At 39.9% G+C, this 16,151-nt stretch overlaps 2 protein-coding genes across 2 annotated transcripts; both read left to right on the top strand.

The window, feature by feature from the left end:
• Positions 1-28: 28 nt before the first annotated feature.
• ddx61 (DEAD (Asp-Glu-Ala-Asp) box helicase 61) lies at positions 29-8,710 on the top strand. Its single transcript, XM_030392554.1, has 13 exons — positions 29-223; positions 1,120-1,978; positions 2,387-2,450; positions 2,626-2,730; positions 3,043-3,172; positions 3,489-3,635; positions 3,797-3,891; positions 3,985-4,107; positions 4,202-4,330; positions 4,842-5,022; positions 5,115-5,216; positions 5,315-5,545; positions 6,433-8,710. Exons 2-12 carry the CDS (start codon positions 1,800-1,802, stop codon positions 5,527-5,529), a joined length of 1,470 nt encoding a protein of 489 aa, XP_030248414.1. The 5' UTR covers positions 29-223; positions 1,120-1,799; the 3' UTR covers positions 5,530-5,545; positions 6,433-8,710.
• Positions 8,711-9,925: 1,215 nt separating this feature from the next.
• tomm40 (translocase of outer mitochondrial membrane 40 homolog (yeast)) lies at positions 9,926-15,343 on the top strand. Its single transcript, XM_030392555.1, has 9 exons — positions 9,926-10,057; positions 10,783-11,012; positions 11,213-11,373; positions 11,705-11,806; positions 11,935-12,040; positions 12,935-13,057; positions 13,204-13,280; positions 14,153-14,255; positions 14,834-15,343. Exons 2-9 carry the CDS (start codon positions 10,802-10,804, stop codon positions 14,971-14,973), a joined length of 1,023 nt encoding a protein of 340 aa, XP_030248415.1. The 5' UTR covers positions 9,926-10,057; positions 10,783-10,801; the 3' UTR covers positions 14,974-15,343.
• Positions 15,344-16,151: the final 808 nt, after the last annotated feature.

A 16,151-nucleotide genomic window follows, 5' to 3' on the forward strand; every position in this document is an offset into this window, starting at 1 on the left:
AGGTCCTCGGGCGCAAACAGCCAGCCCAAAAACGAACGCGCGGCCATGTTGAATTTCCGAGATTCTGAAAGAAGAGACAAAAGAGCGACAACTCGGTGGATTCTGGAAACAGCGAGTATTTACCAAACTTAATGAAACTGCCGATATAACACTGAGCAACGACACAACGAGGAACACTGTGGGTGGATGTAGCAAAGCCAATGTAGCATCTTACTCCGATTGGGTAAATAGCCATTTCTCTAGCATATTGATCAGCGTATCCGTTGATGTTAGCACGCACTGGCTAAGCTAACACTAGCATGCTAGCTTGGTCGTTTGGTCGGACTGAATAAAAGTTTTGAACTAACATCTGAGAAGCGTGAAGACACAGAAAAGGCTGCTTTGTGAAGAACGCCTCTCGGTTAACCGTCTGAAAATGCATCTACGTCAGAAACGCACATAAGACCGAACCGTTTAGCCACTTGCTAACGTTAGCCGGATTGGTAGAGCCACGTTGCTATGCACAAAGTTTTTAACGCAGCTTCTAGACATGCTAATTGACTTCTCTGTAGCTAACTTTCCCGTCGATTAGTGAAAATGAAGTGATCGTAAAAGAGTACCGACTGGATGGTGTGCCCATCATTGATTTTACTGTGTATTGTCTAAAAAGTTAAATGTCCAGTGGTTAACTTTCAACGTAACTTAAGTTGTCGAGTTGAGCGTCCAAACGCTATTACGTTAGCATAAGTTAGCATTTGGTTAAGCTAGCGCTCACCCGTGGGATCACAACAAAGCCACACTGGCAGGTTGTAATCGCTATTTCTTGTCAATTTTAGCATTTAACTCGGTATTTTTTGTTTTTTGTTTTTACTAATTGCACATTGTTGACTCAAAGCTACTTGGGGAAACGTGTTTTTACTTATAAAACTTGTTTTGTTGTTGCTGACATTTTATGGTTAGCTGAATATGCTTGTGTTTGTGTTTTCAGTTTGTTAAAGGTGTACACACCTTAAAGTATGTTTTTGCTCTTCAGTGATTTTGATTAACGGTGGTTTATGTCGCTGACTATGTTTTTTGTTTATTGGTTTCCTTGTTAATGCCCTAAAATGTAAGAATCCACGATTGTTTGTTGCCTGGCAGGTAACCTGGATTGTTTGTTGGACTTGGAATCCCCAAAGCACTTTGCAGCCTGCCATCTCAACTGTTGCTGCAGAAGTAAAGGAAACTGGAACAAGTGAACCACAGACATTTAAAGTGGGCTGTCCATGATTTCTGGAGTGATTTTTCTGAGCCAGTATTAAGCCCCAGCAAAGACATTTGAAGACTTTCAATGTCCAAGGAACAATTTATATAAGTCTGAGACGTGACCAAGCAGATCATATTGCTTCTTGCTTCTCGCCATTTTGAATGTATAAACCTAGCACTGGGACTTAAAAAGCCAAGCAAAGATATTTGAAGAACACAACAACATTTCTGGATCATCATTACAGTGAGGATCAAAGGACTCTTGACAAAACTTTTGAAAGAAAATGAGAGGTTTTCTTTGGTCACATGTTTGATTTATTTATTCATATGAATGTTACTTTCTCCCTTTTTGGAGAGTGGTCTTGTAAATAGACAGAATTCATACACAGACTTCTTCTTTTCAAGAGGTCTGAGCGTCCGATTGTGGACACAATACATTCTTAAGAAAGGAAAGACAGAGAAAAAGTTGTATTTTTTCAGCTTTTAGGGTTTGGTTTTTTTACACACAGGTGCATTAATCAAAACAGTTGCAAGAAAAAGACGCAAATATAAAACACCGTTGAGACGTTGATCTCATGGCTACAGCAAGGACAGCGAACCCAGCGCCAATGATTGGATTGAATAAACCAGCAAATGGGCAGTTCAGAGGACAGACTAAGCCAGCTGGGCAACTGCCAGGACTCCTTGCACCTGCCCAACAGCCCAGTGGCCCCATGAGAATGTCCAGCATTCCTCAAAGCAGTGGGGGCATCAAGTAAGAAACTGGTTCCATACATTCTGTCACTTCTGCATTGAAAGAAATTTAGATCAAAGTTAGATTTTGTATCCGTTAATCACTTCTGCAGTGTCAGTACTTGGACTGGACACAGAAATCAAAATATAAATACAAATTGTATCCCTTACAACAGGAAAAAGCTTCTATCAGGTATTTCTTGCAAAAAAAAGTTTAACACAAATTTTTGGACATTCCATTTCCTGTAAAGGTAAACAATAATTGCTAGCTCCTTCAGGGACTAGGTTCCCAGGCTCTGATTTAATATACATGAAAAAGAGTTTGGAGGTGGAAGACCCTTGATTTTTGTGGTTCAGTATATTTCAAAGTCGCTTTAAAAATGCTATATTTATTGAGACTTGACAGTGTTAATTCTTAACCTTCACAAAGGTTTGGCGATGACTGGAAGAAGTGCCTGGAGCTTCCTCCAAAAGATACCCGAATGAGAACTTCGGTAAGTTGACTTAATTATAGCCAATGTAATTATTCAGATTTACTGTTTATAAATCCATATTCTTTTAAATTAATAAGGATTCACTAAATATGGTTTGGCTGTTAATGCTGTCATATCAACAAGGACTTAGGATCGTCTTGAACAGTTATCTAATTTTTCTGCTCTGGTCTACCAGGATGTGACATCAACCAAGGGAAATGAATTTGAAGACTACTGCCTGAAGCGGGAACTTCTAATGGGGATCTTTGAAATGGGATGGGAGAAACCCTCCCCTATCCAGGTAAATGAATCCATGAGAGCTGAGTGCACTCTTGATAGTGAGGCGAGCTTGATTTGGAATTCTTTATGAAACACCTCGAGGCTGCTGAATTTATGAAAGGAATTATCATTGCTTTATTTCAGTTCAGGATTCCAGTCAACAAAATTATGTAGTTTTCCCCATTTGGTTGTACTGCCAACCAACCATTTTATCTGGCATCTAGAAATGCTACCGGGGCTTGTTTTGCAGCATTCCACAACCAGCCACAGGATCCCATCGTGTGTCTGTGTGTCTTGCTCATTGTACTAATTGGAGTTGTCTGTCTGCCTAAAGGAGGAAAGCATCCCCATCGCTCTATCAGGCAGAGATATCCTGGCTCGGGCAAAGAATGGCACAGGGAAAAGTGGAGCCTACCTCATCCCTCTCCTGGAAAGAATAGACCTGAAAAAGGATTTCATCCAAGGTGAGTAATGCTGCTTCAGCCAGATGGTGTTGTTTTTGGAACAGTCGTAATTTGACAGATATACATCTCTGAACGGCTTTTTTTGATTGTTGTACTTAAAAATTATATTGATGTTTATGGAGTTTTTTTTTTTTTTTTTTGTTCAACAAACTATAATCCATGACCACTGAACTTTTCTACTTCATACCCATTTCTTTCTACTGTTTGTGGAAAAGGAACTGAAATGTAGTAGTGAGCATCACTCTATATAATATTCCCCGTGCATCCCACCAACCCTTGCATTTCATCAGCCCTTGCCATTTTTGTCTCATTCCAGCCATAGTATTGGTGCCAACAAGAGAGTTGGCCCTACAGGTGAGCCAAATCAGCATTCAGATCAGCAAGCACCTCGGAGGGGTCAAGGTCATGGCTACCACAGGTGGCACCAACTTGAGGGACGACATAATGCGTCTTGATGAGACAGGTACTTGTAATGCTGTTAACTACAATCTTCTTTATGGAAACAGCCCTTTTCAATTCCTTGAAGGTTAAGTGTTAATGTGGTCAACAAACACATGTTGACCACAGTTAAGCATTAGCATAATGTTACTGATGTGCTGTTTGTACCTCCTCCTCTCTTGATAGTGCATGTAGTGATTGCTACACCAGGCAGGATACTGGACCTGATCAAGAAGGGTGTGGCAAAAGTGGAGAGGGCCCAAATGATAGTGATGGATGAGGTGGGTTTGACTCTTAATCTCAGAATCCACTTTTTAATATGGTTGACTGTTTTTTTTTTTTTTTAAATGCCTTACTTTTAAATGTCTCTCCAGGCAGATAAACTGCTGTCCCAGGACTTTGTGGTCATAATTGAAGATATCATCAGCTTCTTTCCAAAGGAACGTCAGATCCTGCTTTACTCTGCCACTTTCCCCATCAGTGTGCAAAAATTCATGGTGAGAACTCAAAACAGCGAATTAATTCTCTGAAGGGGGAAAAATTCAAGAATCTTGTTTTCACTTGATGATGCACCTTGAATGTCTTGTCCAGAGCAAGCACCTGAAGAAGCCTTACGAGATCAACCTGATGGAGGAGCTGACGTTGAAGGGCATCACTCAGTACTATGCCTATGTGACTGAAAGACAGAAGGTCCACTGTCTCAACACACTCTTTTCCAGGGTGAGTGTTCAGTGCCTACCAGTTGGATACCGAGAGGCTTAAAAAGATGCATAATTTCAGAGATTAACTCTATAACCGGCTGCCCTTTTTTAGGTTCAGAGATTTTATTCATACAGAGTGTGACACCAAAGTACTGGATCATCATAAAAAGGTGGCTCTGTAAAACTGCATATATGGTTACTTTTAGTGATGGGAATTATTTAGAATTATTTTGAATGAATGGAACAAAAATGATGTTCTGTCAATTCAAGAAATTGGCTCTTATTATAAAGGCAATGATTACATACAATACATAAAGAACTTGATTCAAAGACAACAGATTAAGAAAAGTATATCCATATGTAGTATATTCAGGCAAAGAACCAAAGAGGTGCATGTAGCCTGCAAGCTACCGTTTGGCCACCCTAGCATAAACTAGCTATGGTGAACCCATAGGATACCCGAGATGGAGTGTAAAAAATGTTTTATTCTTAAAGGTAGCAATAATCATAAATCTATCTTTCTATTACAGCTTCAGATCAATCAGTCGATCATCTTCTGTAACTCCACCCAGAGAGTTGAGCTTCTGGCCAAGAAAATCACCCAACTGGGCTATTCTTGCTTCTACATTCATGCAAAAATGATGCAGGAATACAGGAACCGCGTGTTCCACGACTTCAGGAATGGATTGTGCAGAAACCTGGTCTGCACAGGTAGGTGAAGAGGGTTGTGCATTTTAGAAAATGAAGTGGGATCTTAAATCATGCATGGCCAGTCAGCTTAGTATTGTTAATTTTTTTCATAGACCTTTTCACGAGGGGAATCGACATCCAGGCTGTGAATGTGGTCATCAATTTTGACTTCCCCAAAAGCGCAGAGACCTACCTGCACCGCATCGGCAGATCAGGTGAGACTTTCATCAATACCTTTTTAGGTAACAGCCACCATACCCAGGTCAACTTCATGACAGGACATAATACCTACGTTATGTATCTTCTTCCTTAGGGCGTTTTGGTCACCTGGGTCTGGCCATCAATCTGATAACCTGTGATGACCGCTACAACCTGAAGAACATCGAGGATCAACTGGTTACTGAAATTAAGCCCATCCCAGGCAGCATCGATAAGAGCCTGTATGTGGCAGAGTTTCACTCTGTTGACCCAGATGATGATGAGGATGATGATGGCATCGAAGGTGGAGCCAAAATCAAGGAACTGTGAACAGTCTGAATGAATGGTCAGTTCTTCAAACAGCTCAAAAACAGCCATGACTGGGAAAAAAACAGTTTAAGATCAAGTGTTTTTTGTAAACTGAGTTAAAGCATCTTTAGATCAGGGGCTTTCTTTACCCTGCTTAACACCCTGTCTACACAGGTCACTACACCTGTAATGATTAAGTGATTTGTTGATTTAAAAAGAAAATAACTGCCAGTTGTTGAGATGATTTAGTCGTTTCAGTAATTTTTCAAACAAACGTAATAAAACTTTTGCTTGTTTCAGCATATTAAATGTAATGATTTACTGTTTTTTTGTCATTCATGACAATAGATATAGAGAAGTTATAGACTTTTGGTTGGACAAAAGAAGCTATTTAAAATCTGACTCTTGGTGCTATGGCAAATGGTTATGAGCATTTTTTTTACAAGTTCTTGACTAAAGGATGAAGGGGTGAGTTCTAGTTCTTTACCTGACCCAGCTTTATATTGCCAGTCATGGAACTGCCTAGTGCCTTTATGCACATAAATATTCACTAGAAAATATATAGGTTACAAGTTCATTATTTAGTACCAAGGTGAATAATTGAATTTATAAAAGTGTGTGTAGTTTGTACCCAGTCTATTCATAATACTGGTCTTGGCACTCCTGCTTGAAGGAGAGCGAATACTAGCAACCTTGCTAATGGATAATATCCTCTTTCATCAAGCAGATTAACGTAAGTTTCAAGGATTTAAGGGTGAAGGGTTAACCGTTGTCCTCGGGCTGCACAACAGCAGTCAACATAGATTTGTACAGAGCTGATCAGCGCAAACAACCAGCTGTCTCCTGCCGGTTTGCTAAATCTGTGACTCATTCACTTGGTGGTTATCAGAAGGTCTAACTTGGCTTTTGTGGTTTGTTTTTCAGGTGAAACTTGGCGCCTGGCATTTGTCACACAATACTTTTGATGCATCACACAAGATTCCAAGTGAAAATTTCTGTTCCCCACTTTGCCACCAAAATGGTCTAATTGAGATATCTTGTCATTTCCTGTTTGAGTTTAAAGCCATCTCCAGTTCTGTATGTGCATATGCTACTAAACTGCTATCTTCCCAAGTGAAAATCACACTTTTACTAATCAACTTTACTTTCTGCCGTGCTGTCGGTAATGGTCATATACATGTGGTATGGTCTACTGATGAAACTATCACTTAACTTGGCAACTCTCAAAAGATGTATACTGTGATTAATGGTATTTGTACTACGCTGTTGGAATGAAAATGTGAAACCAAAGTTAGACTTGGAGAAACAAACCCAACTCATGTATCTGCTCTGCAAATGACCTTATTATGGCCATGGTCACATCCTGTTAACATGCCTTTTAAGCAGATGCTTTAACAGAAAACAAAAACAAATCTACATTCAGTTGCTACTTTATTAGAAACACCATTTTAATACTGGAATAAATTGCTGGAGATTTAGGGGGATTCAACAAGGTCCAGGAAACATTCCTTAGACAGGCTGATTTATGTTGACATGATAATGTCCTGCAGTTGCTGCTGATTTTGTTAAAACTCGTCTCAAATATTTTCTGTTGGATTGAGATCTGGTGACATGGTTGCCGACGAAAAGACTCTCACTCTTGAATAATCATCAGTTTGTATTAAGTGGCCTGAAATGTGCCAAAAAGATAGGAATAACTTGACACTGCTACCACCAGCCTAAAATGTTCATGGATACAAGTTGTTTACACCCAATTCTGACCATACGATCTGTGAGAATCAAGATTTGCAAGACTAAGCTACATTTTTCCAATGATCTGAAGTTTTGGTGAGCCCATCTCACCAGCCTCAGTTTTTTTTCCATCCGCTGTTCAAGTGGTTATTTGTTACTATTGCCCTCCCGCTGCTCGAACAATCATTCCACAGTTTTAAGTCACTTAGGTCACGTTTCTTCCCAATTCTAATGTTTGGTCTGAACAACTGACCTGTTTGGACCATGTCTGCATGGTTTATATGCATTAAGTGGCTTATTAGATATTTTGCATCAATGTGCAGGGCTACCTAATAATGGGGCAACTGGGTGAAGGTTTATTTGTGGCCAGTAATTCTGTTTTCCCACCAAATTAAAATCCTTCAAAAGGGAGCCAAAGTTGGAAGAGTAGAGTTACGTCAGAATACGAATGGCTTTAGACACCAAAATGACCGTGGTGCTCTAGCACAGATCACCAGACACAGTGTTGCTGATAAGGAACTTGCTAGTCTATTTTGTATTAAAGTGTTTACTGCGAAAATACGAGGTTTAAAGATGCCGGTATACGATCAGTGACACTAGTGCATTTTGTGAATGCACTGTTTAATATTTGATATCAAGTCCGTATTTCTTGTTCCTTTTAAAGCCATAGCAAGCCAATTCAGGTCAGGTCTTGAGGTTGTCGGTAATTAACATGACAGGATGAGCGGGGGGGTTGGTTAACATTGCCTCAAACTGATCAACTTGTTTAGTCATGTTAATGTAGTTTGTGTCCCTGCTTACCTCCAAAGTGCCTTAGTCTAATGTCAAACCTCTACATAACCCAGGCTCTTGTCCCATCTTTGTGTTGTACCTAAAATGGCATCCAATTAACCTGTTAGTTATTCAGTTGTAAAACAGTGACAGTCTGAGATGTTAAGTTTTCCTTATTTGTAACTGATGCATTAGTCTTATGAGATATTGTAAGTATGACCAGCTACAACTGCTCTTGGTCTCTGAATGTATTACAGCCTTGGTGTGCTTGTCTGACCACATTATCAGAAGAGATGTATGTCTCAAATTTAAAACATAACACATTACATAACTGCCATGCACCAGCAGAGAAGGGACCACTGAGTGTGCCCTCTTCTAAAGCATCTGAAGTATTCATTAGCCTTAACTCTCTTCATGTCTGACTCTGGAGCGCCCTTTTTGATAGATTTTGGTTCCCCAATTATTTGGCCTCATTACAGGTGACACTTGAATGACTACATGTCGTGTGATAGCAAAAACATCTGAACATTTTCCGAGTGGGTTTGTAAACTGGTACCATTTTGTCACACCACTGCAGTCTGGAGAAAGGAATACACTCATTACTCGATGACCAGGTTCTTTTAAGTAGACAGACAGGCAAGAATTTTCTTTTAAGTGTCAATGCCAGCGCCTCAAACAAAATAAAGTCCAAATGACTTGCTTATGTGTTTTTTAATGTGTACATTAAGTAGGTCATACTTTTTGTAAAAAAAGTGCAGCTAAGGGTATTAGTCAGCGCAACAGTTGTACCCTTTTTATTTGGGTTCATGTTCTGGATTTAGGTTTTCCACCTAATTCTTATCCAGTTGACTTAATGTTATTGCTTGGTGAGACAGGAAACCATTTGGAACCACTAATATTGCAGTTCTTATCTGCATGAAATTTGATATAGAATCTTATGAAGTATACTGTTTTTTTTTTTTTTTTAAAGGTGAAACATACTCTTTCATCTCCCTATAATTGCATTTAAATGTTCTCGGTTCCTGGATATGTATGGGACCATGATTATGTCACATTCGTGTGCCTAGATTTTTATAGAATACTGCTGTTTGACATAATGTCAGACTACACCAAATGCATACAAAGTTCTGTACTGAGGCTTTTTTTACTTTCTGACTGTGAAAGTGGGAAAAACAGTGGAATTCCCCCAAAGTCCTGCATCTCTAAACAATCTCGTTCACTAATAATACAACCCAGGGGCATTTGAAGTTAGCCACAGTTGGAGTGCTGAATGGTCAGTCTATATAATGACGCCATAGTAAATGGTGGGTGACTACATTTTTGCATTGCTACACAGACAAATCTGATCACCAACATATTACTGGTCAGAGTAGCCACAACAAACTATAGTCAAAAACAGAAAGCAGTGAAGAGAGAAATACCGCAGACTCCTCTATAAAATCCCTGTATTTTATGAGTTGTTCAGTTAGGAGAAACTTTATAAACTTTGTGCAGCGCTGTTTCTGACAGATTCGTAATTATTTGGGCCGTCTTGTAAATTCGGCATATGTCATAGCGTCGTTTGAGGGTGGTGCATCAGCCCCCTCAGCAGCTCTAGTTCCTGCATCCGCGATATTAACTAGTGTAATTCATGACTTTCAAAACCTCTAAATTATACCATTTGTTTAATGTAGTTGGTGTAGATGGCCCTTTCAGCTTTTAAATGTCCACAAAATGCACACGCATACTAAGCTTTATTTATTTAATCTATGTATGTAATTTTAAAGTTATAAGCATACGCTTCGGCCCCAGAAATAGGTGTACCCTTGGAATGTCATTCAGTAGGAGATTGAATGAAACGAATGGTAAGCGAATGAACCCCGTCACACGTCATCAGGAGCGGGATGTCCCAGCAGGTAATTCCAGCCAATGGCGTTTAAAGTTTGATGTACATTAGCCAATCCGTGAACGTCTCACTGGAAGTAGGCGGGCGGTTGTCAAACTACGGTCACGGACGTTGTCGTGAACTTTACCGGTGTTGAACTACCTCCGGGCCCAAACCGTAAACGTGAGTACCTAAACCATCATATTGCATGACTACTTTTATAAGAAAATGATAGTTGATGGTGTCAGGTCGTCTTTGGTCGTATTTCTAATCATCGTGTTTTCCATATAACGACCTGAAGATCTCGTGGTCGACTCCACATGGCTACCTAGCCACCCAGCTAACCAACCAACCGACCGACCAACCAACCAATCCTGCTAGCTTCCATTAGCCCCAGGTTTAATAATGTTACAGCTGGCGCATAGTTGTGCCGGCTTCTGGCTAATTTCCAGTAGCAACATAACACACATTGCGCTTCAGTATCTCTGATGGTTACCTGCTTGTATTGTGATCTGTTATATATATGTCGAGAGTCTGACCACACTGGGCCTTAGCTACAACCATCCTACTGTTACTGTTGGGACAGTGGGACAGATCACTCACTGTAGCTAGCTAAGATACTGGTAGCTAAGCTGAATGCTTGCGAGTAAGCTAACTGAGCCTAAGTGCATTAGCTGTACCGTTAGAAAAGTGGGCATTTCTATGCTACGTTGAATACTAATGCCCTTCTATCAGACCTTGCAAGTCATGCAAGTCGACCTGTTTTAAATGACACCACCAATTTTGACGTGCACCCCTTCAGAGACTCGTTACACAGCCAGTAGCCCGCAGCATAGTGATAATATTGCATTGGTATAATTAATTACTTGAATGAATTATTCATCCACTGACACTCATCTCTTTCCTAGTCTGTTACAGGCTCAGAGTATGGGCAGTGTGTTGGCTGCCGCCTCCCCCAGTCCTGCCCCAGCTGCGGCTGGAGGCAGTCAGGGGGTCCCAGGGTTGGTGTCTGTCCCTCCAGGGTTCACTATGCCCTCAGTGTCTTCCGTCCCTCCAGCATCTGGATCAGACACAGCAGATTCAGAGTCCTCGCTCCCAAACCCGGGCACATATGAGGAGTGCCACCGCAAATGTAAAGGTAAAGAAATCTGTTACATTACTTGATGCAAATCTCTGACAGTTCACCACCGATGTAGTTCATTCTTCACTTGTGTTCAACTCTCATGCAATAGTTATGGTGTTGTAATAATCATGGAATAATTTTAATAGTGGCATGTGGTTTAGTGACTGTTAAAAGTTGAGCTACATTGATCCCTTTTTTTTGCCTTTTTGTTACAGAGGTGTTCCCTCTGCAGATGGAAGGGGTACGGTTAGTGGTCAACAAAGGCCTGAGTAACCACTTCCAGGTCAGCCATACTGTAACCCTCAGTACCCTCGGTGAATCTGGTTATCGGTTTGGTTCCACCTATGTAGGCAGTAAACAGACTGGACCAGCAGAGGTAATGATCATTTTCATATCATTTTGACAAACTCCAAAACTGAAGTTGACATTTTTAAACTTCGGGTTGTAAATCTTCTTGATCATGGTAGAAGTTTGAATATGTTCTTCTTTTTTTTTTGTCAAGGTTCAAATCTAATATACTAACATACTTCAGTTTTATGCTTTGCCCACAAGGTGCATACACGCAACTGATGAATACAACTTAACAACATTTACACTGATAGTCAGGAAGTGATTAGCTCTTAGCTTCTTTGTAATACAAATTTTAAGTTTTCAAATGTTATCCACATGGGCTGAAAGCTGAAGACAGTGTGTTTTGTTCCCCCTAGTCGTTTCCAGTTATGGTTGGAGATATGGACAATACTGGCAGTCTGAATGCCCAGATCATCCACCAGCTAACATCTGCTGTACGCTCCAAAATAGCCATCCAGGTAAGTAGCTATGTAGATGGAACAGCCTTTCAGATGTTATATGTTTTTTCTGCTTTTACTGTGAGTGTCACTGACAAGGTTGTAGTTTTATTTTGTAATTTCTTTATTCCACTTTTTGTGCGTTGCAGACTCAGCAGCACAAGTTTGTGAATTGGCAGTGTGACATGGAGTATCGTGGTGAAGACTTCACCTCTGCTGTAACGTTCGGAAATCCAGACATACTTGTTGGATCTGGTATGATTTATAGAATAGAATATTCCTTTATTATCACTATACACATGTACAATGAAATTATTTTCACAAAACTGCACTGATGGTTTTGTTTAGCTTGTGACTAAACCCTCATAACAAGTAAAGCAAGTGGCTGAAAGTAACAACAGTAATAGTAATGGAATATGCAACAATTTCTTCACATTTGGGTGATCTGGTTAATATCAATATCAACAATATTAATAAGTGAGGATATCCTGATCAATTTTTGGCCCTGTTCCAAGGCCTTTTATTATAGAGTATCCGTTGATCCTGAGTCCAACCTGGTACAAAAGGTCTACCTGAATGTTGAATATTTATGTCACTCATTGAAATAAAAGCTGTAGCTCCACTAAATCTGACAAAACCCTGTTTTTTTCACAAGCAGCCTGAAAAATATTAAGGTTGTAAACTTAAATTATTGATATTGAATGAAAATTTAACTGGGAGAATGCAATTCCTGAAACTGATGTGATGTAATCAATTAGAGAGAAGATGTATCACTCTGCTTGAGTTGTTGGAACTACATTAACGATGTGGTTGTACAGTAGTTTTACATTGTAATAATTTTTCCTTCTCAACCAATAGCTGGCTGAGCACAAACTGCCCGCAAAGAAGGCTTAAACCCGACAGCTTCACTTGGACTTAGTGTTAAGTTACACACAGACTTAGTTAATTAGCAACCGGTGAAACGACCAACTTTCAGCAATGTTTGTAATTTTTCACCGTTGACAGCTATGGTCAGACTCAGCTGACAGAGATAAGCAGCAACCTGAATGTTTTGTAAACTGTTACTTTTAAAAGATTTGAAAGAAGGGATATGATAAGCTGATCACACTGTGTATATATAATGGAAGCTCTTTTACCACTTTCTCTCAGGCATTTTGGTGACCCATTATCTCCAGTCTATCACACCAGCACTGGCTCTGGGTGGTGAGCTTGTATACCACAAGAGACCAGGGGAGGAAGGAACAGTCACCTCCCTCTTGGGCAGGTACACAGGTAAAATCTACATGCTTAAATTCAGACTTTACAAACTTGCTTTGTTCACTTTGTCATAAGATATGTACACATCAGTTGTTAATTTACTGTCTCTTAGATAAAGTGGTTCCTTATTCCATCTCACTGTTTTGTTATATGTGTGACAGGTGACAACTACGTAGCTACATTGACCTTGGGAGGCGCAGGAGCTCATGCTACATACTATCACAAAGCCAATGATCAGGTACATAACACTAGTAACATTGTGTATGGATGCATTTACGTGGTTTTGGTACAAAATCTGCACACTAGTTTAAAGGATGATTTTAAAGGAGCCTCGTATTTGCTACAGCTGAACTTCGGAAAGTCGACCTGAGAGTCCCCACTCTTTATATGGACAGGAGAAAAGTAACGACAACAACAAAATTCTTTCCATGCTCATATTCATAGATTTCAGTCATGTGACCCACGTTCTGACCTTGAGGGCAAAACACTAGACCAAGACAGTGGCTAACACCAGACTTCCTGTAGAGAGACAGCAAAAGCTGGAAAATTTCCCCTAGCAGTGATTTTAGATCACCTGTCACCCGTAGAAAAGGAACGATATGGAGATAAACTGCAAGTGTTGGGCAGGTGTAAAGGGGTTTCCAAATCATTGCATTTTGAGTTTATTTGCGGCAAACTCCTCAGCTAACTAGCTAACTTTAATTCATTAAGACCGCTGCAGTTGGTCGCCTTGATACACGACAACAAACCATGTCAAAACTATTGCAAACAGATGTGATTTATGGTAAAAAATATAATGATTCATAAAAGTATGTACTTGTGTTTATTTGAGCTTAACTTTGATGAAGTGTTTGCTGCAAATATTTGTGTATTTGGACGGCTGCCATTGTTTAGGTACATCTTACGGCACAAATCTAAAATCTCCTTCTCTCTGGGTTTTCTTCTTTGGACCGAACTCTGTAGAAGCAAAGCCCAGGCTCGCCTCCATGTCTGTTAGTGCAAGCAAGGGGGACGTTCCCCTTGGAGTGTGACGTCATGTGAAAACTATGAATTGGCAGGGTCTCGAAGAAATGTGAATTTGTCCTTTTTAACTTCTGTCTTTTATTACAGTTGCAGATAGGAGTTGAGTTTGAAGCCAGCACGAGGATGCAAGAGACCACAACTTCCTTCGGTTACCAGTTGGACCTTCCCAAAGCTAACTTGCTCTTTAAAGGTGAATAAATGTAGCTACATGAATTAAACAGAGGTTAAAAGTTTATAATTACATTTACTGCGGTACTGCAGGTCAGGTACTTTAATTGAGTGATTCCATGTTGTGCTCCTTTTTTTATACCTAAAGTCCATCAGGGGAAATGTATGCGTTTCACTTCAGTGGATTTATTTGAGAGCTTTAGTTACTTTTCAGATTAAGATGGACTAAAAGACCAACTAACCAATACATGTTGATATATTAGCAATTTAAAAAGCATAAATTATCTCCACCTTTTAATGTCATGGTCATTTATATTGACACATGATTGCATTGTAATTGTAATCCAGTGATGTAATGTATATAGTACTGTTAGTTGTCTTTCTTGAAGTGTATTTTAATGCTTGTACTTGATGTACTTAAGTGAAATTTTGAATGCAGTAGTATTACATGTTACAAAATATTTATATACTGTGATATTGATAATGATTTAGAACTAATTCTGCCACTGAAATTAAGTGACTATTTATGTGCACATTACAAAATGAATGTAGATTATGTTCTTAAATGGAAATTAAAGTTTTCATCATCTCTTTCCGCAGGTACCGTTGACAGTAATTGGGTGGTTGGGGCAACTCTTGAAAAGAAACTGCTGCCGCTGCCTCTTACACTGGCCTTAGGGGCTTTCCTCAACCATCGCAAGAACAAGTTCCAGTGTGGCTTCGGTGTCACCATTGGCTAGAGGTGCGGGCGCTGCCTGGAGTGAGCTCGCAGGCCACAGCTTGGACCGGCACAGAGACGCACAGTAACCTGGACTAAGTTTTAGAAATTGGATTCAGAGACTCTCTTACAACTGTGATTTCTGGGGCAGACAGAGAGACAATGACAACTACCAAGGAGCCAGGACTGGCCAAGCCATGCCTACATTCTGTAGCACAAATGTCTTTCCTTTATGGTGTATCGGATATACCCAGAGGCTAGAGGGATGTATATCAGAGGGCATCAGTGATGCATGAGATCATGTGATGTGAAAATCAAAGTAAGTGGTTAGAATTAATATATGGTGATCATGTATGATGGATTGAAATAAATGTGATTACTTTTTTGTAAAACTGGATGTTGTTATTGCTTGCATAGGAAGAGCTTGCAGAGTTTGGACGCAGCTCATTAAGTATGGACTAGTCCAACGTGAGCCATGCAATCGTGCTGCTTTTGTGAAGCTTGTAGTGGACAGACTTAATTGATAGTGTCAGAAAGATGCTGATTTAACAGATTTATACCCATCACACACAATTACACAATCACATTACTATTTAATGCTGCTTTAATTAATACTTCCTTTCACTAACTATGGGTGAAATCATTGGTTCCTAACCTGGAGGGCACAAAAGATGCACAGGAGGTTGCTATACTATTTTTAAGGGAAAGTACATATAGTGGGGGGGTGCCCAATACGTCGATCACGATCGACCAGTAGAGCGTAAAGGTGGTGCAGGTAGATCGCGATTTTTTTTTTTTCAGATTAAGCTGCAGGAAAATAAAGGAATGATTGAATGAATGAATCTCTGAAAAGCCAATTCAAATCTATGCCACCTGATTGACGTACAGGATGGCCAGTCTGAGATCTCTTCTTGTACGGGTCATGCTTTAAAAGCAAACTAGAAATATCATCGATCAAAGTTCTTCAGCTGTCAAGAAGTACAGTTACACAGCGCTGTGAATTAATGGCCGAGGATTTGACACAGCAGCTTCAGAGAGACTTTGCAGACTGCGAGTGTTTCTCACCTCAATTTGATGAGTCTACACACACCAGCGATACAGCCCAGTTGTGCATTTAATTCGGATGGTGATATGACCGAAAAAAAAAGAACGCATGTGGGGAGAATTAATTTTTCAGTCATTCAAAAACTTTATGGAGAA

This window comes from Sparus aurata, chromosome 17 (genome assembly GCF_900880675.1).
Source record: "Sparus aurata chromosome 17, fSpaAur1.1, whole genome shotgun sequence".
In the NCBI taxonomy this organism is placed as follows: Eukaryota; Metazoa; Chordata; class Actinopteri; order Spariformes; family Sparidae; genus Sparus; species Sparus aurata.

Excerpts from the sequence above, each read along its gene's own strand:
- tomm40 (XM_030392555.1), top strand. The coding sequence starts at position 10,802 with ATGGGCAGTGTGTTGGCTGCCGCCTCCCCCAGTCCTGCCCCAGCTGCG. Across the intron at positions 12,041-12,934 it reads AGACATACTTGTTGGATCTG|GCATTTTGGTGACCCATTAT; the intron begins GTATGATTTATA and ends ACTTTCTCTCAG. Across the intron at positions 13,058-13,203 it reads CCTCTTGGGCAGGTACACAG|GTGACAACTACGTAGCTACA; the intron begins GTAAAATCTACA and ends TATGTGTGACAG.
- ddx61 (XM_030392554.1), top strand. The coding sequence starts at position 1,800 with ATGGCTACAGCAAGGACAGCGAACCCAGCGCCAATGATTGGATTGAAT. Across the intron at positions 4,331-4,841 it reads TCAACACACTCTTTTCCAGG|CTTCAGATCAATCAGTCGAT; the intron begins GTGAGTGTTCAG and ends TTTCTATTACAG. Across the intron at positions 5,217-5,314 it reads GCACCGCATCGGCAGATCAG|GGCGTTTTGGTCACCTGGGT; the intron begins GTGAGACTTTCA and ends CTTCTTCCTTAG.